This window comes from Tamandua tetradactyla, chromosome 12 (genome assembly GCF_023851605.1).
Source record: "Tamandua tetradactyla isolate mTamTet1 chromosome 12, mTamTet1.pri, whole genome shotgun sequence".
Classification (NCBI taxonomy): Eukaryota; Metazoa; Chordata; class Mammalia; order Pilosa; family Myrmecophagidae; genus Tamandua; species Tamandua tetradactyla.
In genome coordinates, this window is record NC_135338.1 from 92,252,209 (window position 1) to 92,276,536 (window position 24,328).

General features: G+C 47.4%; 1 protein-coding gene across 2 annotated transcripts in view; it reads right to left on the minus strand.

The window, feature by feature from the left end:
* Positions 1 to 24,328, minus strand: part of SLCO3A1 (solute carrier organic anion transporter family member 3A1) — a 307,991-nt gene that overhangs the window by 219,161 nt on the left and 64,502 nt on the right. For both annotated transcript variants that reach the window (XM_077124117.1, XM_077124116.1), the window contains exon 2: positions 16,282 to 16,747. In XM_077124117.1, coding sequence (XP_076980232.1) covers positions 16,282 to 16,747 — 466 coding nt within the window. The remainder of the gene's footprint in view (positions 1 to 16,281; positions 16,748 to 24,328) is intronic.

Sequence of the window (24,328 nt, forward strand, 5' to 3'; positions counted from 1 at the left end):
GAACGCAAGTGGGTGGTTTCCTTTTACATCGTCAGCTGGGAAGACAGCCAGTTATTCAGCTACAAAATGTACAGCTCACGCCCTTTACCCACTTCTCAGGGAGGCAAAACCCAAAGGAAAGGCAGGCGAAGGTATCCTGGCTGTCCAGCCCCTTGTAGGATTCATTTTTCTTCTTTGCAGATGCAGGGAGCAGATCCTGGACAGCATTAATTATCTATCATCAACAGATGAAGGGAAGGCCTAACTGTCCCTTAATCTTGGACCATGTCTTTGGAACCCAAGTGGGACATATGGTGCCTTTGGGGAAAATAGGATGGGATATTAGAGCTCAGGAATGTCTTAGGGACTGCAGCAAAGGAGGAAATGCAGCCTCTGTTACTGCAAGGTGAATTCCAGTGGGTTGTGAAGGCCAAAGCATTCCAGCCAAGGCAGAGGGTTCCAGGGACCTCAACCACTTCTGCACATTTCTGGCTGACAGAGAGAAAGGAGCTCACTTCTCAACATTATCTGCAAGAGCTTCATTATCATCATTAACCCTGTAGTCACTGAAACTGTCTATTTCTATAAGTAGCACCATTCTTTTCTATTTACAGAAGAGGGCACAGAAAAGGAACTGACACCAGGAGGGAAACATCCAGAAATGCACACTAAGTCATCGGAATGACGTCAAATGAGCCGAGACCAGAGTTGTGCAAAAAGAACTTGCCACGATGACAGAATTCCTCTATAATCTGAGCTCTCCAAAATGGCAGCCATGAGCCACAAATGCTATCAAGTCTGAAAATTTAGTTAATGCAACTGAGGAACTGCATTTTTAATTTTATCTGGTTTTAACACATTTAATTTAAATAGCCACATGTGGCTCTTGGTTGCCATATTGGGCAGTGCAGCTCCAGACCATAGCAATACATATTTAGAAAAATAAATTGATTAGCTTAAATCTAGAAACCATGTAGGTTGCTACTGAGATTGGGCTTCCACTAACATTTCTCTCCCCTGCTTAACAATAATAACAATAATAATGTACTAATCACTTACTGTGGATCAGCACTGGCATATGCTCATGTCAGCTCCTATAATCTCCACAACACCGCTAAGAAGAAAAGATACTATTATTATAACAACCATTGTCATATGAGGAAACTGAGGCACGGACCTAGTAAGCAGTGAGCAGCCAGGACCACAGCAGGCAGGCCGGCTCCAGAACTCTCACCTTCAATCACGCATCTGCTTGTGATTCCTTGCTCGGTGTGTTTCATAGTTAGCAAGACTTAAACAGTGTTCTCTCCATGGAGAGCTGTGTAAACCTTAATAATTAGGTCGTATATTTCATCTTTTGTTCGCAAGGCATATTGTGGTTTCCCTCGAAGTTTTCAGGTGCTAAACGACCCCATCAATGCCTGGTTCAACCAAAAAGCATTCCAAGAAGAAGAAGCCCAAAGAGCTATCAAAGGGATGGCGAAGTAGAGACACGACATCTCTTCAGCAACATACTCTGCAAGCTCATCTGTAACACTGTTCTAGAGTTCACCAGGAAGAAAGGAACAAGCATTTCACTCTTCCATGCATTGCCCACCCCTGAAAAATTCCCTTTTTCAGCCCCTAGAGTCTATCACCTTTCACTGAAATTGACAAACAGAAAAGGCTGATGTTTACTACTAGGTTAACTAAAAGTTTACTAAAAGTTTTACTAAAAGTAGGTTAAAAGTACCTACTTTTAACAATCAGCCAGGTTGAATTAAATGGTACTCATTTTAGCAGCTAAGAGGGGCAAGCTAAATTTTGAGATGAGAGGTAATGTGTGGCAAGAATGACCTTTGCCCTCTTTGTCCTGAATTCTTCCCCTAATTCAGGATCCGATCCACGCTTCTGATCCATGGCTCACAGTTTTCCCCAGTGGAGCATCACTCCACATTCACAGATGCCCACTGCACTGCCTTTTCCTCCTCTCAACTCAAAAGGCCACTTCTCGGCATCAAATATTTTATCCTTTCATATTTCTCATCTAACATAAGAAATCCAATCGGAAGATTCATTGAAAATGCAAAAGCACTGGCAAGAGCTGCCTCTGAAGAGATTATTACTCAATGTGTTAATAGGAAAAGGTGAAGTTACTAATTAGGATCTCAGGAAGGGCAGTAATTTGGAGAATTATAAAAATCGTTGGCAAGGAAAACTGAGCTTGTCAACTTCATCCCTCGGCTGGTTTTAAAATTCCCATCACAAATGAATGAGAAAAGCGACACGTTTGCAAAATGAAAAGTGTTTACAGTTTGTTAAGGTGGGCTTCAAAATGAATAGGTCTGGGTATTTCTGCAGTAGGACTACGAAACCTTGAGGGAATATGTCAACAATACTGGTAAATGCCTTAGACAAGCAGCAGTTTGGCAAAGGAGGGTATGGGGCACCCACTTGACTCTATTCTAAAACAAATAAGACAGGTGCAGAGAAGTGTCGGTAGAGACAGTTCTCTATGGGCTGGGATGCTCTGACCATTATCTAGCCATTTCTCAGGGTTCTTTTTTGCAAACTTAAGGGATGAGATAATATCTTCCTCTGAGGGCAAAGTGCAGGCTTGCTTACTGCTTGTTATACAAGAGGTAACTCCCCAAGTTTAGAAACCTTCTCTCCCATTTCACAACTTACTTGGGTGTGCAGACATCCATCTGACCCTCTGTATCACCCTGTGGTATTTAGAGTTAGTTCAGCAGGGACTGATGCAAACACACTGATTATTGCACCATGAGTAATAAAATCCTTTGTCTCTGACCCAGGAGTCTCGTGTCTTCTGACAGCATTTATGAGATATTAACCAGCTATACTTTTTAGCTTGTAGTAATATAAAATCAAATCACAACTCAACAAGAAGCTGCACGGCAAGCTAGTGGTCAATGGAAAAAAGTCACAAAGTTAGAGCCAGTGCAGAAGGCAGGTGATGACACTTCTTCTTCCAGCCTGACAAGTTAAAGGTCACTATAATGCCCATGGATTATTAGCTTAGCAGTCTACAGCAGCAGTGGAATGCATTCTTAAAAGAACACGCTTGTGTTCTTTTTGTGAAGAATAGCAATCTTTGTTTTCCCCTTCATCTTTCACATGCACGTGTTTCCAAACTGCAAACACCAGCCAGCAAGGCAAGCACAGCAGACCCAGACAGAAGAGACTGCAAGGAGAACCTGGCAGCAACCCCTTTTAGGCTGGCCCTAGATGATTCACAGGAAGCCAACCCTCATTCTCCCAGCTGCGAATGCTCGTGTGCTCTGAAAATGTTTCTCCCACATGACCAGCTGGCTAGGCCGTAGACACTTCCGTCCTTTCTGAGGCTATTATTTCTTTGCCCCAATAAATGCACCATCTCAGGGAACACCATTTGATACCTATGAAAAATGGGGCTTACATGAGTTCTTGCTTTCGACCATGCAGAGCAATGTTTCTTTCCTCCAAGGCAACATATCTCTCTGAAAGAACCTGAGGCATTCCACACAACTTGTCAAATATTCCTAAGCACATCTGGCCCATATACAACTTCTCACGTACAAATTCCGATGCATGTTTCTATTAGCCTCGTGTTTCGTTTTGCCCTTCCTGTGTTTCAAGCATTTGGTTTGTAAGACAGTGGCTGATAGAGTTAGCTGGAAAGCAGGTGAACACAGTCAGGAATACATTCTCGGAGAAAGAATCCTCTGAGCTCAAAACCCAGTGTTGCCCCTTACTGGACAAGTTACATGACCTGTGTCCTGATTTCCTCCTCTCAAACGGAGAAAATAAAACTTAACCTGAAGAATTATTTCCAGAATTACACAAATAACTAATGTAAAGAACTCAGAACAGTTTCTGGTACATGATAAGTGCTCCATGAATGTTAGCTGATGTTATTATCTTTCTGTCTTATGGGTGGGTGCTACATCTGATTTACCCATGTGTTCTCAGAACTTTGTATAGGGACTGATACATGGTGATTAATGCTTGTTGAATGAATAAATGAAATAATGAAATGCAGACAATTAAATGTAACATGTCAGTTAAAAGTGGGTTATTTTAAAGTCTTCTAAAAATACAATATCATTACCTTTATATATGCATTATATTAATATACCTAATCATATTTCTATTATTCACTGGGCATGCAATAAAATTAAATTCCATGCAGATTTCTTGGAACTTTCATAACGAAAGTTCCAGAACAATGTGCATCTCTCCAGGTTTACAAATATTCCGAGCCTGCTGTACAGTAGGAGCAACGTGCAGTACAAACTGGAGCCTGGACAGACTGGGCACAAGGACACTCATCAGAGGCAGTGGCAATCACCCAGGTGAGAGGTGCTGAGAGCCTGGCCTGTGGCAGTGATGGGATGAGCAGAGAGGACTGGAGAGCTAGACCCAAGAGACCTTCAAGAGCCTTGATCAGGAAGAGCAGATGGCTGTTAAAATCCAGGGTCGGGAGAGGAAGGATGTGTGAGTCAACAAGAAAGCAAACTTGGGAAGAAATCAAGGAGCTGGATTTTGGACTTTCTGAACTTCACGTATCTGAGGATGCCCAGAAGGAGATGTCATGTAAGAGGCATCCCGAGCACATAGGAAGTAGGTAAAGTAGGTAACCCCAGTCTTCCAACTTTGCACCATGTTGCTGGATTACAAACTTGGTCAATCACCCATTTCTCACCCTCTGGTCCCCTTCTCCACTGCCCCCTAGTAGACCAACAGGAGACTATCATTTGTCTAAAAGCCACCTAAAAATCTCTCTGAGTGACTTCAGAAAAGTGTGGTGTGATGACATATACTCACAAGAGTGGTCAGCTACTTGGACATGATGTTCTCCAGATGCCTTGAGGAGGACTCTGCCCCACTGGATCCACAGTGTGACTGCCTCCTGCTGCTGGCCCAGTGCACTGCCATGGACGTGTGTGGGGTCTTTGGAACCCCACACGGTGGAACAACTACAGATGCCGATTACCTCCCCGTATTGCAAGGCCTGGGGAGTTACATTATTTTAGTTTGTTGATCTCGTCCAATTTCTCTTTCCCATGTCTTCCCCCACGATCAATGAAGTCTTTCTCATCCTACTTTCTTATCATTTTGGTCCCAGGTGTGGTCTAGAAAGCTATAAAGTCATTCCTTGGCTTGCACAGAAAATGAATCAATTAGGCAAGCCTGGGAGTAAGAAAACTCAAGTCTGAGTTGCACAATAGCAGCGAGCATATTCCAATTAAACGCTGCTAGGACCTGAAATGTAAACACAACCATCTGGTGAGTGAGTTTCTCTCCGACTTGACTACAGGGAGATTCTGAAAACAACACACCTGTTTTTTTTAGGGGTAAACATTTATCTGATGAGTTTCAAAAATTCCCAAGGCGTGGCCTGGTCCTCCCTGCCTACAGTACCTCCACCATTTCATACCCGGTGTCTAAAATGACAAGCCCCCCAGGGCCTTCAGTATGCCAACAACAGAGATGCATAAACAAGTAGGTAATCGGGATTGTCAGTTTTAATATTTAATGTAACATGCTTGGGGTCCTACCTTATCCTGTCAGGTACATCACAGTATCTAGGGATGGGGGAAGACATACTCTAAGGTAGAAAAACATATGGTGGAAAAGATACAGCCTTTGGGATAACAGAGCCCAGGGCTGTCATCCAGGCTCTCCTTTCACCAGTATTTGGATCCGAGCAAGTTGCTGAACTTGCCTCAGCTTCATTTTCTTTATGTGTACAATGAGAATAACAACCCAAATCACTCTGAGCTTTATGAAGGGAGCAAGAAAGTTCACGCAAAGCCCTGGTTCTCTGTCTTTGCTACATAGTAGGGATTCCACAAATGGGAGCCAATGTATTCAATGTGATTATGGTCCTTATTCAAACCCACATGTGCTTAGCGCACTTGTCTAAACAAGCAGAGAGCTGTTAAATTTTCTTCTTGACAGTAATGCATCCTACCATTAAATGCCTGCTCACAATAAGAAACAAGGCCAATGTTAAAAAATAAAATAAAAGCACCAATGTGCAAGACATTTTGTTCATTATTACACTGTCCAGTGGTCTTTGTATCTTGATGTTAGCCCCTGAATCACAGGTTTCAATTTGTACTTAAATACATACAGTAGATCTAGGTGGATCAAGACAATCACCATTTCCCACATACTGAAAATGCACAGCCTGAGGCCAGGGTAGGCAAAATGATTTAAATCTAATAATAGACACAACTGGGCTTCAAAAGGTTCCAAGTGTCCACACACAATTTTCGAATCTATTAGATCCTTGCTGAGTTAATGAGGCCTCTAGCTGGGAAACCAAATTTCCTTTGTAAACCCCATTAACAATCCACAAGGCAGGTGGGCAAATGTGAATGTTCTTATGGCAGTAATACCTTGCCCAGAAAGGGAAGCAGAAATCATATCATTGGTACCACATGCTTAGAACATTGCACCACAAGCTTAGAGCACTACAGACCGAAGGGGAGAAAAGAGTCTCTCCTTGGAGTGAGATCAAAGTGAGCTCAATCCCAAGAGCTCCTCCACCTCACACACCTAAAAGAGGTGGGAATGGTAATTTTGGTAGAAAATACAACTTTCCAAAATGCTGCAACCATCCCCCAAATCCACTTGACCTACAGTAAAAAGTTTGCCCAGTACATGACCCCGGATGATTTTTTAATTGTCCCAAGCGAATGTCTCTTAGTAAGAACACATGGAAAACTGTGACTTTGAGAGTTAAGATTCTATTAAGGATCCAAGGGCATTAAAAAAAAATTCTTTTGCTTTTAGAGAATAAATAAATAAATAAATAAACCAGCTTTGCTTTTCCTATCTGTGCATCAGTTTGAACTGGCACAGAAAATTTGCTGATTATTACCCAAAATACCCCTGGTTTGGCTCAAAGAAGGGATGGAAAATTTCAGGGCCAAACGAACTGGGGAGAGAGGGGGTGGAGAAGAAGGCACAGGAAGAGGAGGGCCGAGTGGGCGTCTCCAATGCAGATGCCTGGGCCATGCTCAAACGTTTCCTGTTATAAGTACAGGGGCTCTCCGAAGAGCAAATGAAGTTAAGAGCTGAAGAGGGGAGAACATTCCAGTCCCCAAATGCCATCTGTCATTCCTGCGGCCTATCATCTCACTTCAGCTGTATCGGCCGAGTTGGCTGCCATCAAAGTCTGTGCAACATCAGGACTCGGCAAGCTTCTGTCGTTTTAACCTTTATTGGGTCAACCACAAAATACACATACACCTAATTCTCATATGACTTTGGAAGACTGTGGCCCACCCCCCACCACAGCACATCCAAGGACCTTCAGCTTCAAACATCCCAGTTAAGTAGCCTGTAATTACTCCAGACATTCTCAGGCCAAACCCCTGAAAACCAGTTCTAATGGCTCCACCTAAGTTCTTATCAGTGTTCATTAGCTGCCTAATGTTCTGGCATCTTCAGATTCCATCTTTATGTGGGCTACAATAAACACACACATACACACACATTAGGCTTGGAAGGAATCAAATGGCAAAGCCGAGCTGGGAATGCAACACAGACATTTAGCTTATTCGTTCCTAACAACATGAAGTCATTAAGAGGGAATGAAGGTAGCTCTGGCAATTGCCTTCATGTAAAGGGGATGGGGTTGGTTATGTTTTCTCCATTCAATAAGCAGCACCATTGAATAAACTGAGCACACGCAACACTCTCCTGCCCACACAAATGACTTGCTATTGAACACTTACTGTCTCTGCACAAAGCCTACAACAGGTTATTGTTAAATGCTTTTGTTTGGTTTTGGTGGAGAGGAGGAAAGAGAGGTAGGGCTTACTTTGACCTCTGGGTTCCTGCTGAAATGAACGACAAACCCAGAACATTCAACCTAACTCCTCTAAGCTGTGATCAGAAGACAATCACCTTATATATGTTTCCTCGGGCAGGAGCACTCAACTCTATCCCTATTTGAAAGGTGCGTGGTCAGACTTGAAGAAAAAAGCAACCCAGCACAACTGTTACATGACATGAAAGGGTATTCAAGAATGATCAGGTAGGATCATGTCAGCTGCAAATGTTGGAAAAGAAAATTTATTTGCTCCAGTAGACGGGATGCTAAAACCTAGAGGCTAGCTTCAGTCACAGCTGGACCCAGGGAGCCCTCTCTCCCTCTCCTTCCCCTGGTTTAATTTCCTTGAAGAGTCCACATCCGTAAACAAGATCTCTATATGTGGTATCAAAATAGATATGGGAATGTTTGGGCATTCAGAGTTCTTCAAGCTAGTGATTCTAGAAGAACAGGTGCCCTCCCACTCTCAGGATCCATTCTGCAAATCTCGTGGTGGACTGTGACAGGCCCAATCACGATTGACCAGAGCCCTTCTCTGTGTCTTGGCTGGCCAAGCTGGGATTGCATGAGCACTTCTGCAGAACTACCTGGGATGGGGGAAAGGCACTTTCCCAGTGAAAAGTGAGGGGCTGGACAGACAAATGCAACAACCAAGACTCTCCTGTGAGGCATTTTCACACTGAAGAATTCTCTAGCAATGAAGAACTTCCACCAAGGAGGAAGGACATTAACCTCTGACCCCAGAGTGAACAGTGACCAACAGCAGTTCACGGACCTCTACAGAAACCACGCTGTACCCCAGCTGCTCTCATAGGAGGTTTCCTGTAGGTAACAGGGGGGAGGGGAGAAAACCAAACTTATTCTCTCTCTGAAAGAAGTAAATAGTCTAGAAATACACTGAAGAAAAATATGCAAGTTATGTGGGAAAATATCTCAAAATCTTCTTGACTTAAGAACAATACCTGTGGTACAGGTGAAAGGCCAAAAAAAAAACAATACTGGGTCTGCTTTGACCAGTCATGAGAATCTTCCCAGCCCTGATGGAAGGACGCTCCCCTGCTTACGTCCCCGCCTTCCCACCTAACTTCTGTGTCCACCTGGGCCTCTCTGGTCCTACATTTCTTCTATAACACATTTTGATGCCGGGTTCTTAAATCCCTTTGAAAGACACTTTCTCTAAGCATCCATCCCAACCAGCCAAAAAAGGCATTGGCCTCTGCATCCTCCAGGGAACTGTTAGCTGCATTCTATTCATCCAGGCATACTTCACCTGAAAAAAAACCTGTTTCTTTTCCATTCTTACATTCCTACTCCTACCAGGCAATAGCGAGGCACCAGCCACAGAGCACCCTAAGAAGCCCATTTGGCCATGGGTGCCCACTCATGCCCTCCACAGCGACCGATGTTTATGTCCGAGACCCGTCCCCCTCCCTCAGACTCAATGCCTGTGTCACGGGGACCCAAAGCAGGTGCCCACTGCTGTCCTTGCAGTGGTCACTACATACAACAGCTTCCCTTTCCTCCTTTCTCTCTTTCTTATATGCTTTACTTACTTGCTCCTTGAGAGGTGAGTATAAGGTGATGGTCTAGAGTAAAGAACCCCAACTGGCAGGACCCCATATGTTCAAACTGGCTTCCACAGCGCCGACCCACTGAATTGAATCAGTTGTCAATTCAGTGCACCTGAAAAGTATGGATTTCTAGTCCCTCTTAAAAGCCAGATGATCAGGAAGACTAATTTTGCATATCCCCAGCGAAACAAACGGGGGAGGGTAAGACAAGGTCCCTCTGTTTCCCAGTCTCCACCCAGCCTGCTTTTCTCCTCTGTTAACTGAGCCCCTGCAGCGCTGAAGATTGCTGCCCCTTCCCACCAAGAAGCAGACCTGGGCGTGGGCTACAAAACAGGGTGGCCACCACCCGGCCCGAAGCTTGCTCTCACAATACTCTTGTGCCTCACTCAGCTATCATCTGGAGAAAGTCACATTAAGGCCAAATGGCTGGTTTTCAGCTCGCACTGAAATTTATGTGAACTAACCTGAGTTTTCAGTTTTCAGCAAATGCGGATGAGGCTAAAATCACATTCATCACCTAAATGTCCAACAAGTAAGAGTCCAACATGTCTAGACTGAAAAAAATATTACACAATTATCTAAGATGATGTCTCTGATGTATGATACAGAAAAAAAGCATGATATGTGAATTAAGAGGCAGGTTCACTTATAATATGATTTTCAGTAAGTAAAAATACAAGGAAAAAAGTCTGAAGTGAAATAGACCCAAATATCGGTGGTAATTAGCTAAAGGTGCCTAAATTACAGATTACCTATGTTAATTCTTGATATAATTTTGATTTTTCCTAATTTTACTAAAACGAAAGTGTATTATTTTTAAAAGCTCAATCGATACCCTCCCAAACTAAGAAGCAAAGGCTGATCCTCGAGATCCAACCTGTACATCATCTTGGGGCCATGGCCATATACCGTGGCACCTCCAAATTAAAAAGCTCTCCTCAGTTGCCTGGGACAGCACTGGCACTGTAAGTACTTTGAACGGAGCCACAGAAGGGGATCTGCAGGAAAAGAAGAGCCCTGCTGGTTTAATTCAGAGCCCAAGAGGCCGTTATTCTCAGCTCTACCAGGCTGAAAATCAAGGATTACATGCCAGGCTGAAAATCAAGGTCCAACGATGCTTGTCAAGAAACCTGCTGATGGGCGGGCCGCGGTGGCTCAGCGGGCAAAGTGCTTGCCTGCTATGCCGGAGGACCTCGGTTCGATTCCCGGCCCCAGCCCATGTAACAAAAACGGAGAAACAGAATACAATAAAAAACAAGAAAATGTTTAAAAAAAAAAAAATGTTTCCCTTTCTTCCTTCCTTCCTTCCTTCTATCCTTCCTTCCTTCTCTCTGTCTTTCCTTTAAAAAAAAAAAAAAAAAAAAAAAAAAAGAAACCTGCTGATGTGTTTGAACAAGTCAGTTGCTCATCTGTGCCTCAGTTTCTACATGTGGAAATGGAGAGGGTGTGGCAATGAAGATTAACGGGACAGTGTTTACTGAGTCCCACTGGGCACATGACATCTAGTGCACAGGGAAAAGCATTTTACCATGGAGGGAACAGGCTCAAGGCAGTTGGAACCAGATCCAAGACCCCAGAGGCAGATCCATGGAAGGGCCAGAATTTCTATCCCAAGACTGGTCAGACTCCAAAGCCCCTGCTAGGCTTCTCATCCAAGGTCATCTAGGCAGCGGGCCCCGCAATGATTCCATGCACCACGGGGCATGAATTATGAGTGACTGAAAATGAATGAGTAACACCAAGCAATATGGAAAGACCAGATAAGAGCCACAGGCACCTTTCCTAGCTCGTTGCTAAAAAACACGCTGGAAATGGCATATGACTGGGCAGCTGCGGAGAAAGAATGGAATGTGGCCAAAACAAATTGACTGGTTTTACAGTGTCATTTATTTTAGAAAAAGAAATTAATGAGGGAAACTTCAATATCAATGAAGTTGCAAGGGTATAATGAGCTAGGCTTGCTCCCGGGAGGGATATCTTTTTAATTATTTTTTCAGATGAACTGCAGTCACAGTGTATTTGATTCATACCCAACCCACACTCTTTGGAGAGTTAAAACACATTTTACCCAATGTCAAGTTGAAAAAAAAAAACAAAACTCATCAGAAGCAAAATAACTCTTTGCTCCCAGTGCTCTGAAGAGAAATTTGGTTCTCTTTGGTTGCCGGCTGGTGTACTGTGACCTTTGTACTAAACAAACACTTGGCAGATGAAATCTGAGAACAGTTCTCTTTGCATCATTAACTGGAACATGGAGGGCTCCATTGGGTTTCAATATAAGCAAAAAACAAAGGAAACATGACACATTCCTGTCTCAGATACGTGTCGCCGACTTGGAGCGATCGCTCTGTGCATTCAGCCAAGCTGCAAAGACCCCTGTTCTCCTTGAAGACACAGAAGGCTCTCGCTGGAAGATCTCCTCAAGGAGTCACTTTCCTCTAGAAAGTCCCTCTTTTCCCATCATTAGGAGAAACGGCCAGCCTTCTCCCTATCTCTGAGGCTCCCTCTGCATGTCTTTCTCTGTGTGTCTCTCTCTGGGTATTCGGGTATCTTTTCTCACTCCCCTTCTCTGAGCACATGTGTCTCTGTGTGCAGGTCTGTGTGTGCCTGGGTGAATGTCAGTGTCATATGTATGTGCATGGCTGCCAAACCCATTTGCAGGACTCAAAATTATCTGGTCTGACTCTCAATCTGCATTTTTAAAACCACATCCTTCACATGGGGTACAATGCACAGAACCATACGAACACACACACACACGTGTGTGCAGGTAAAACTGGTGAAATGTGAATAAGCTTCTGTTAGATACCGACGTTAATTTCCTGTACTATACGTTCCCCTTGTGGCAAACTGAATGAAGGATACATAGGACATCCTATATTTTGCATCATCTTGTGACTCTATAATTATTCCAAAATAAAAAGTTCAAACAAACAGACAACTACATCCTCAAAAATTTCCTCTGAGACATTGGGGAAAAAAACACAGCAATGCAGCTCCTAACGGAAAAGTTAAAACAAAAGAGGCAAGCATGGCCCTGGGACCCAAACAGGCTCCACCCGGGCACCCCTCTCTGAAAAGGAAGCAGGAGCTGAAGTGTGCTGGGAAATCCAGTCAAATACGGAATGAAGGTCAAAGGAAGAGGAGCCAAGCTCTAGGCACCCCCCACTAAGGCTGTGTTATGCTACCTGGGGCGCTACCAACATATGGATAAGGGACCTCAATTTTTCAGGGTGGGCCCAGAGGGTATAACCGGAAAGTTGTAAGAGGACAGATTTCTAACACAGCACAAGGAAAATTTCATAATGTATGTCATTCAAAAATGGAATGATGGAGAGGACCGAGAAGCAGTGGAATAAACCAGCCGCCGCCACCCCAAAGCCTCAGTTCTCATCTGTAGCCACCTCGACACAAAGCCCTGAACTAGAGGAGCAGCCTCTGTCCAGGACCTGAACTGCTGGGTGCGCCTGTCCTCACTTCCTTTCCTTTTCCGACTCTCCACTCTGGCTTGGATCCTTGTTCTCCGTTTGCAATCACCCCTCCCTTGGGATTTGAGACACAGTGCTCTCTCCCTACGTGTCCCTGCTCCTAGGATTTCCGTGCAATGCCTCTGGCGAGCACATGAGCCCCGGATCCTCCACCAGCCCCCAGCCCCCAGCCCAGCCCTGGGAGCAGATCCCAGGCACACCTGGAATAAGTTTCACTCTCAAGAGTCAGAGACCTGGGTCAGAGCCCAATCGCACCCAGCCAAATCATCTCGGACATGTTACCCCCACGGAATCACAGTTTTACCTGTCTGCTTTGTACATAATAGCAAAAAAATTAAAACCCCATATCCAACAGTAAATGTCATCAAATACTATGGTATATATCCATAAGAGAATATTATGTATTACGTTTGCAGTAATAATGGCATTATAGAAGAATATTTAATAACATGGGGAAATGCTCATGAAGCACTAAGAGAAAAAGGACCTTCTATGACATTGTTTATTATAAACACAGTTTGGAGAAAAGCATATTAATGCAGAGAAAAAGACGAATTATATACAGTAGATCAAGAATAACTGTTCTCTAATTGTTCTTTTCCCATGCTTTCAATGAAGCTGTTGACAGTGAACAACACTTTAACTCAGAATAAAGTTAGTTAAAAAATTTTTACCACTCTTCACCTTCCTCCTCCTCAAAAAAAAAACTTTTTTAAGGTAACAACCAACTGAGGTAGCAGTGCTACTAAAAGAACACAGTGAATCCGTTCCATCATTCTGCTTCTACTTTCATAAAAGGCAAATATGACCTGCTATGTTTGGGACCTGGAGAAAAAGGACAGCTAAGTGGGCTAATGTAAGGTCACAGCATGCAGCCAAAGGCATGACTGGACTTCCAAAGTGCCAGTTCCTGGACCAGTTGGTTCCTGGACCGAGTCGTGCCCCCAAATCAAAGGGTTTCCATCTCTTTGGACCTTTCTTCTCTCTGGAAGGACTAAACAGGCCATAAATTCATATTGATCCCATTCAGGAGATACTCGCTAATCCTTCCTGCAGCCAAGTGACTCCAGGAACTGACGCCCCATTGTAGGAGAGAAATGCTGAGCACGCATCGCAATCAGAAACACTTCTTTATGACCTATATGATAAAAGAATGGGCCGGTTATGCTCTGCATATGCCACAGTCTTCTTCAGTTGTTCCCGGAGAATTCAAACTGTACATGGAATACAAGGCCACCTGTTGAGGGCCAATCTGTGCAGAAAGCTCACTCTCTGCTGCTCCTATAAACACAGACTCATGAAGCCAGTTCCCAGAGGCAGAGGTGGCACTGAGAGCCTTGGGAGCGGTCATGTGTGGGAATGCGGCCAGATGGACCTGGGCTGCCAAGCCCTCCAGGCATCATGCAAATAGGCACTGCTCCAAGCCCTCTCACTCCTTTCCTCACCATCAAAGAGGAAAACAAGGCATCCAAGCAGAAACTTGCCAAATACTCTTCCGACCCAAGGCTAACTGCCATTTCCATACAGGAGGTATCCCACTTCGTCTCGAATGGTCAGCCCTGCTGCCAATGCCGCCAACTCCCATGCACGAATCCAAAATGCCTCCTTATCCCCCAGCTTTGTGCAAACCTGGCCCCTGTGGGTGGGGGTGGGGGGAATTCTGCAACCCAGCCCATCAGGGAATACTCTGAGCAAGGGGTTCTGAGCCTGCTGCGCCAGGCAGGAGGCCCGGGGCAGAAGTTATTTAGCACTTGAATGACTTGAGGAGGGAATTCAGGGAGAAATGATACTAGCTTATTGTACCATCAGAGACAAGAACTCAGCTTCTCACTCCATATTTCCTTCCCTGTGCTCTGATTTAATGACACACTTTTACTGCCACCAAAACACCTTTTCCAGGGTCCTTGGGTGACATCAGCAAGGCAGGAACCAACTGTCCAGCTGGCCCTCAGGAGACCTTTCTCTTACATGCTATGACTCGTGTCCTGTCCTGCAGCTGACTCACATGAAATGGCTTTTACACAGGCTTTGAATGCAATAGAATGCCGATAACTTCCTTGCCCACCCCTCCCCTGCAGGCACAATAACGGAAGCCCCTATTATGCTGGGGAGGGACCAACCTTCTGTAGCCTTCTTCTGTCTGGCATTCTATACAGAGGACATGACCAGACTCACAGGTCACCACCTTGTATGGAGAAGCACATCCTTTCCCACCCAGAGCCGTGTTCAAAGAGGGCAGAAACACATGTCTGCAATACCCTTTGTTCAACAAAGGCATCGACTCCAGAGCTGGGACAGAAAGTCACAAGGAAAAATCAGCCTTCAGGTGTTTAACCATTCAAAACCCTCCTGTCTCAAAAACCGTGGGCAGCAGATGGAGGAGCTTGGCAGTCAGGAAGCTTTATGTCAAATTCATTTCAAATTCTGTTTTAACCTAAACCTCTCTATCATAATTGACTTTATACACCAGGGCACACTGCTTCTGGGAGACCTGGCACAAAGCTCCCCCAGGCAGAGGTAATTCTTTTCAGAGCTGAGCACTCAGTGGCTGGGGAGGTGTCAAAACAATCCAACAGCTCCTGGGAGCCAAAATTGTATTTGGTGAACTGGAGTTTCCAGTTCTGGAGACTGGGCCTGGAGTGCCCAGCAGGCCAGCCAGTCCCCTAGAAATGACCATCCAGCAGAACCCACAATCAGAGAACAAAGCTGCCTTTTGTTGCACAAGCAGCTTGTCCCTTAGCTGCCTCATAGCCCAGGGCCTGCAAGTGGCCTCCGTCCTTCCAGTACAGAATATCAGAAATGATTATAGCACCAAATAGCTTGTAAAATTACACGCCTACCTTTTCTCTGCCTAAATCGTGTTTCACTGCTATAGAAAAACATTACCAGACATCACCAACTTTCAACTTACAAGGGTTGAGAATGCCATCACCCTGGCTCTCGCCTCCCACTCTGCACAATGAGCAGAGGAACACTTTGATAATTAAAAGTTGTGGTTTCCAAAGTAGAGACCCCAAGTGTATCTTGGTGGTCAATGCCAGGTGACCCACAGGCCCCCTTCACACACACAAGCAAATAAATAAAGGACTCTTCCCCCCTCTTGAGACGTGTCAGTGCTCTGGCATCCTGGATCTAAAATCCCCCTATGAGAGTCCCCCTAGGAGCTGTTAAAAAGCTACACGGCCGAGGGTGTGCTGCATCCCAGACAATGCCACCAAAGTGCCCCGACGGAGGCCGGAACCCAAGGGGCAGTAAGGCGCAGAAACCAGCACACGCGCTGCCAAGTCTGGACACCGGGCCTCCGGCCCACCCTGCTTGGCCAACACACGCGGTCACGGTCACGGCCCCGGCCACGGCCCCACGCGGGACCCGGGCAGACCGCCCTTCCCCAGCCCCGGCCGGGGGCGGCTCCTACCTATGTAGAGTGAGGAGTCCTTCCTGCGCACGTGGTCGTCGATGTAGGAGACCCCCAGGGGCTGCACGGGGGTAGCACCGATGCCCAGGAGCACCTGGGCCCCAATGAGCAGCAAGTACATCATGTTGGTGGCCGTCCGGTTCCGGCAGATGAGGTCGGGGTCGGGGCCCTGGTCGCCGCCGGAGCCGTTGGCGGCGCACACGTCGCGGCCCTCGGCCGCCCACCTGATCTCGCCGGCCTCGTACTTGTACTGGTGGGTGAGGAACTCGGGCAGCGCCGACAGCAGCGCGCCCAGCGCCATGACGATGCCGCCGCAGCCAATGAGGCGCGGCCGGTGCCCGCGCGCCCCGAAGTAGCTGACGAACAGGATGAGCGCCAGGTTCCCGATCTCAAAGCTGCTGGCGATCACGCCCACGTCGGCGCTCTGCAGGTTGAACCTCCGCTCCAGCGTGGTCAGGACGCTGACCTGCGGGGAGCGAAGCGGAATTTCAGAGCCAATTCGGGAGGGCCGCCTGGAGGAGGCTGCCTGCCGCCCCCCGGGTCCGCCCCCCGGGCCCTGACCCACCAGCCACGGTGTGGCGATTTGCAAAAACAGGCAACCACGAGTGAGAGACCATTTGGCTGCCATGGGGTGGCTGTTATTTTACAGACGGGAAATAGTTGACAAGGACGTGGGGAAATTGGGGCTCCCGTACGTGGCTGGTGGGAGTGTAAAAGTGGGTCAGCTCCTGGGGAAAGGGGTTGGTTGGGGAAAGGGGTTGGTGGCTTTTCTGGAAAAGTTAAACATTGAGCTACCATATGACCCTGCAACTCCCCTCCTAGGTATATACCCCAGAGAACTGAAAGCAGGGCCTTGAACAGGTTTTTCTACAGCAATGTTCACAGCAGCATTATTCAGAATTGTCAAAAGGTGGAAGAAACCCAAGTGTCCCTCCGCAGATGAATGGATAAAGGAAATGTGGTATATACACACAATGGAATGTTACTGTTAAAATGGAGGAAGAAGTTCTGATGCATGCCGCTACATGGGTGCACCCTGAAGACATCATGTAGCATAAAAGAAGCTGTGAAACAAAAGGACAATATTGTAGGAGTTCACTGATCTGAAATAGCTAGAGTAAGCAAATCCATAGAGACGGAAAGTAGATCAGAGGTTACCAGGGGCTGGGAGAGGGGGGATGGAGAGTTATTGCTTAATAGGCACAGAGTTTCTATTTTAGGTAATGAAAAAGTTTTGGTAAGGGATGGTGGTGCTGATAGCACAACATTGCAAATGCAGTTAATGCCACCGAATGGTACACTTAAAAATGGTTAAATGGCAAAATTTATGTTACATGTATTATACCATAAAAAAGATCTTTGTGCAAATTGATTTAAATCCAAAGAATCAGATAAGTGTTTATTTAGTATTATAACCCTGTTTCAACTGCTAAAGCATTAACTTTCCTGCTAAGAGATTTCAAAAAGAGTTGAGAGCTATTCTGGAAGCTACCATCATGCAAGCTTCAGCTAGTTATTGCTAATTGCCATGGTATGCCAAGCCCCAATCAACAGTATTCCTGTAAACCCTAAAGAATACCCAGGGCTCTGTCTGAGACTCTATAAAAGTGCCCTTCACTAAGTTTATTTTTCAGCAATCTGAAACCTTCAGATGACTCCTAGGCCAGAAAATTCCTGAAACCCAGAGTATACCAGTCTCTCCAAGACCACCCAGGGCATCCGCCAACCCCATAATGCCAACATCCCTTTTCAACATGAAGAAGTTAGAATGCTCAGGGCCCAAATATCTCTAAAGATTGGGAGAAAGATCAAAGGGCACTGTAACAGAGAAGACGGAGAAGACAGGATTTAACAAATGAGTATGACTACTGAATCACTATATTGATATGACATTTTTAGTCTCCAGTATCTTGGAGCAGCCAAAAGGAAATACCTGAAATCGTGGAATCACAATGCATACCAAACTTTGAAATCTGTTCTGTAACTACTTGTTAAAATGCGCTTTGAAATTTATCACTTTTTTGTATATATGTTATAGTTCACAATAAAAAAAAATGTTAAAAAAATACCATTTGCAAAATACATATATTTTTTAAAAAACAAAACAAAAAGAATTTCCTCATACCAAAGGAGTCCTTCTTAGCTTCTGTTTCCATCCTTCAGGGGGCATTAGTTCCCACACCCATTTAGGACACATGAAGTCGTGTATAAATCCTGAAGTCTACACACTCCCAACTTTACCCTCTTTATAAAATCCATGCTGGAAGGCCTTAGCAGCCAGGGCTTTTTAAATCAGGACGTTAGTCGAGTACACTTAAGGAAGATAAATAAATAAATAAAAGCAACCCCCTGAGTGGCGAAATGGACAAGCTCGATTATACCACCAGGCTGGCTTGGTTGCTCTCTTTCCTTCCCTTTGGAAAATTTCAAACAATGCAGGTTTCCCTAGAGTTCACCAGGCAAATAAATCCCTAAATGTTTCTATGTCTTATCACCCTGCCAAGGCCCCTTGGATGAAATATTTTTATGCTTTTTCTGCACCATTTTATCCTTGTCTGCCCTCTATTTGTTTAACAAATATTTACTGAACATCTGCTATTTGCCTGGCAATGCCCCAGACACAAAATATACAAAAAATGAGGAAGAGACCAGCACCTGCCTTCCACGCGCTATTTAGCAGGGAAAGGTGACATGTGCCCAACTATAAGGCCCAGAGACTTGGTACTATGTTCAAAATGTAAACCTCACACTTTGGGGCCAAGAGGGGGGCTTCTGAGGGCTGGGAGAAGGTGAGGAGGACCTTTCCTGCTGTTTGCAGCTTCCCTGCAGTGCACTCTGAGCAAGGAAGGAGTTCCTGCCTTGGGATATCTGAAAGCCGAACCAGTCCATAACCTGGGCAGGGAAGGGCGCTCAAGCCTAAGGAAACAGCAGGGGCAACAGCAGGGCGATGTGACTTCATGACGGAATGGAAAATCGTAGAAAGGCAGGTTGGGGACAGATTGTCACCAACTACAAATGCCACCCTAAGGGATGCAGCCAATCCCGCGCAGGGCAGTGGAAAGGGCATGGGTCACGGAGTGTGGACAACCTGCTCTGAATGCCTGCTATTGTTTCCTTAATTAGCTGCGTGTCCTTGTGGGCACGTTACTTAATCTCTCCAACCCTCAATTTATCTGAAATAGGGATAATAACACCTACCCGGCAGGATGGATGCGAAGCTTAGGAAGAGTGTAAGGAAAGTCCTTTGGCACAGAGTGGCCTTTTTCTGATCAGCAGGAGATCAAGAGGGAGGCAGCGTAGCAGAGAAGGGCAGAGCGCAGGCTCCACGTGACCTTGGGCAAGTCACTCGCTGCTTCACCTGCCCATCTGTAAAATGGGAATTAGAATGCTGCCTGTAGGGCTGGTTCCAGGAATACAGGACACGTGTATGTAGATGCCAGGTAAGGTTACCAGCATTCATCCATGGGCATCAGGGAATACGGAAGGCTTTAAAAAGCACAGGAGGGATGCTGGGTGTGGCGGGAGGGTGGCAAACGGGGGGTGGGAGAGGGAAGACATTGAGCCAACCCACGAACAAGCTAGCAGGTTATTATGAAGAGAAGGGGGAAGGAAAAGCCCAAGACAATCCAGTGGCAAGGCAAAGATCTGAGAAACATTTCAGAAGCAGGCTTAGATCTCAGGGATTCTGGGCTGCCTCGGGGTGTGTGCCACTGGGCAGGGACATGAAGGAAAGTCCCAAGGACCTGGCCTTCCTTCAAATGCACGCATAACCAGGTGCCCTGGGTGGACACACCCATGCATGTACGGTGGCTCTGCAATGTCCACACATGTCCTGTGATGGCCCGGGATGACACCAGGCCTTAATTCCACTGAGCTTTACTATCCTAACCACACAGCAGCCAGGAGGGTCCTTGTGGTACATGTCAAACCCACACGCTTACACAGACTCCTATAGCCCAGGGGCTCTCTCCCAGCCTGCACCTGGGAAGTACCAGGGGAGCACTGAAAGTTCAGGGTTCCATCACAGAGTCTCTGACCTATTTAGCCTGGGGAGTGGCCTGCACCCTGGGAGTTTTTAGAGCCTCCTGGGGGACTGTGACGAGGGTGAGATGCACAGCCCTGAGGCGATGGCACCTATTACTGCTGAGGTCCCTCCCTCAGCACGGCCACTGTGGCCAGGTCAGCAGAGCAGTGTCTGAGAACTGACACAAGCCCAGGCTCACACACGACAACAGGACGTCTGGGTGCAGCCCTCTCTCACTGGTGCTGCCTTTTCAGCTCCATTTCCACCTGCTTCAAAGTCAAGGCCAGCTCCTGCCTCATCCAGACCTACGAGAAGAATTAGATTATCCTTTTTCAAACACAAAGCATTTGGAGCCATCAGGGAAAGAAAGCTAGCGAGTGCAGGCCTCATCAGAATGGCTTTCAAATACTGCCAAAGAAGTTCTTTCCAGAAGTTTGGGCAAGTAAAAACAATGTCTTCATTTGTGCACTTCTTTCCTTCATAGCACAAACGTGACAGAGCCAAGGCTTTACCAGGGGGTTACATGAGTGTGCCCAGAGGTGGGGGGCTTTGTCGGGGGGCAGAGGGCAGATGGGGGTCCGGGTGGGTCAGTGCAAATCACTGTGAGCAGACTTGGGGGGCTCGGGCCCAGCGACCACACTGTGCGGTGGCATATAGGGGCGGGGGGCAGGGGGGATACGTGGAAGCGGAAGCTGTATCTCACCCTGCTGTGAGGCCTCACCCCACAAATACTGAGGCAGTATCTCCGATACCTGACAGTGGGGCCTCTTCAGCCACGGTGGCCCCTTATAAAATACCAGGCAGGTGCATGCATTTATGATGACAGATAAGGGGGGTGGGGACAGAGACAGCTAGGGGCAAAACAAAGCATAATCAGCTCTTCAATCAGAGCCTGCACCCGCAGGCCTTATCCTGGCTCCCTCCTGCTCTTTTCAGAGCAGCCCTTGGGGGCCACAGGAAGTCAATGGGTCTCTCTCCCCTTGACCTGTGGCCTCTCACAGGCCCTGGGGACGCCTGTTTGCTGAGCTGTATCAACAGTTAAGCTACACAAAGACTCTGGAAAGATGCTTTGTGGATCAATTAGATCAGAAGCTAATGTCTTCATTCACTTAAAATTCAATTTTGAGAAGATGGACTAATTAAGTATACATGAGGCCATAAAACCCGCTTGTGGCCTTTATGTGGCAGTGAACGATCCAGCGTGGAGGAAGCGGCGTGCTAAGGGGAACGGTTGCCTTTACTTAATGGGTAAGGGAACTGATGGAAATGGCTTGATAATTGGAGTCAAAGAAGCAGCAGCTATAGGAGGAAAAGAAAAGAGAATGAGACTTTACCCTGGGCCAAGTGATTAAAAAAATACTCCGCCTGCATTGCAGTCTCATGGAGCACTTGGTAAAGAACAGATTCCCAAGCCCCGAGAAGAGGCCGGAAGTCTGAGGCTCTACAAGCTCCCACCGGGGGGCCAGGCGCCCAGGCTCACCATGAACCCTGAGCCAAGGCCCCTAAACCTGAGGGTGCGACAGAAGCACCCAGGAGTCAGGTTGCTGGGCCCAGCCCAGAGTTCCTGATTTGGTAGGTCTGTGGTAGGGCCTGGAAATGTGCATTTCTAACAAGCCGGCAGGGGGTGCTGGGGACCCCGCTGTGAGAACCACCGCTGACGCGGGCCACCTCCCCTTCCACCAGCCCACTCCACTGCAAAAGACTGAAGAACTGTTCTTTAAATTAGGTGCAAGTTGAAAGCACCGCCTCCTCATTTCCGTAGAGAAAGGCATGGTGACACGCTCTCCTCATTTACACTCACTGGGGTGCCTGTGGGGAGGCTCCCTGGGGCTCCTGAGTCAGGCCAAGCCAACTGCAGCCACGGGGGACCCAGCCCAGAAGGGAGACCGTTAGACCATGCGATCAGAAAAGCCACCAGGCAGCGGGCACCCAGTGGCCACTGCCAGGTACAGCAGAGCCCTTCCTCACTTTCAAAGGCTGCAGACAAGGGCAAGGCTTCAGGGGCCCATGAACAAGAAGCCACCTTCTTAGGGGCAGCAGCCGGAGCTCAAGGAATTCTGTAAACGCTCCTGAGGTGAGCCTACCTTCTACGTTGGGCTTGGGCAGTGGACCTGGACCTGGAATCACCTAGGGAGCTCCTGAAAGCACCTACCCCTCTCCCACCAAGGCTGGAGCAGTAGGCGCGAAGCGGGCTGGGACAGCACCTTTCAAGGGCCCCCCCTTCAGTCAAGAGCACAGGCAGGTAGGTGACGGCCAGCCTGGTCACACCAAGGCGGCTCTGAAGCTCAGATCTGACTTGGCGAGCACGTGGTCCAGTCAATCTTCCTGCACCTGTTCCCAGTCTGTGACGCGGGGTTGACAGGACTTGCTTCTCTGAGAATCAGGGGGGAAAATACCAGGTAGGCCCCCACCCCGCTGGTCTCACCACTGGCCTGCAGGCCCTCTGTGAACTCTACAGCTTCAAACCCAGCTCTGCACACAGCCAGCCCCTGCGCCACGCAGGGGGCAAGAGACAGTCCCCGCCCTGAAGGAGGGCGCAGCCTGGGGTGGGGGTGGGGGGGCAGAAGGAAACACAGAGCCGCAAGCCCCCATCACAGGGTAAAGAAAGACAAGAGCGTGGCACCACAGCCGAAGGCAGTGAGGAAGGACATTTGTCTGGGGCTCGTGAGCGAATGTGTGCAGGGAAAACCCTCTGGGCTGCAAGAAGGGTGAGTGGATTTTAAGAGACGGGAGGAGTTGGGGAGCATCGCAATATTTCATGAGCCAAGAACAGCGGCGGGGTGGGGGCACAGCAGTGGAGTAGCTCAGATGACCCCTGGGGAAAGGGGACAATGCTGTTTGGCTTTAGAGCCTTGGGAGGATTCGCAAGCAATAAGAGGCCCTTGAAGCCAGAGTAGGGGGTCTGTCCTTGATTTGGAGGTCAGTGGGGAGCCAAAGCAAGGTCTTGAGAAGAGTCACCTTTTAGCCATAATGTCCTGGCAGTGCTGTAGAGCATGCAGCAAAGGGAAGCTGCAGGGGCAGCTATTTCAACAGCACTGGGGAGAAAGGACGCCTTGAGGACGGCAGCACTGGCAGAAAGTGGAAGGAGGACACGTGGCTGAGGGAGGGCAAAGTCAACAGCGCTGGCAGCTGATGGAGGCGGGGGTCAGAGAGGGCGCAGTCGGCGGGGCCCTGGGGGGACCTCACCTGGAGGCCAGGCTCGCAGCCCCCTGGAGCTCAGCGCCCTGGTGAAGGTTGAGAGCAGAAGGCTGCCGAGTGCCCAGCGGGAGCCGCAGAGTGTGGAGAGCCCAGCAGCCAGAAGTCCTTCTGCCCCGAGGGCAGGCAGCATGACCAAGCCGAGCAGGCACCCCTAGGCCAACCTCAGGAAGGGTGCACCCTCAAACTGCACCCTCACAGCAGGGCCCATGTCAGGTAACAGGTGCTGCCAGCAGTCCAGGAGAGGTCAACCTCCCAGTAAGCTGGGGCCACACAAGGACCCACGGCCCTCCTGCAGGGGGTCCTAAACAGGGGTTGGCACACTTTTTTCCTTAAAGAACCAGATAGTTCTTTTGGCTTCTGGGCCTTAGAGCCTCCATTGCAATACCCAACCCTTTTGTCATAACACAAAAGTAGCATCCATCCCCAATATTTAACCGATGGACATGGCTATGCTTTAGTAAAACTTTATTTACAAAGCACTGCAGCTTGCTGAACCCTGCTCTATACTTCTCCGTGGATCTAGTTTGGGAAATTACAGCAGATCACATAAACACTGGTCAAGTTTGTTGATAACACAGAAAGGCCATTTTAGGCACAACTTTCACACAAGGGGTTTTTGTTTGTTGTTGCTGCTTTAATCCCACTATAGTAACTTGCAAGACGATTTCACTTTCTCGTCTGATGTTCCAAGGACAGGTCTTCTGGTGGTAAAGGGGGAACGAGGCTAACCATCTAAACCCAGGAATCATCTCCCCAGGAGGCAGCAGTCGTTTCTCCATCTGCGAGAGGCGCCTTGTGTGGGGCTGCACCTCGCCTAAGCAGCAG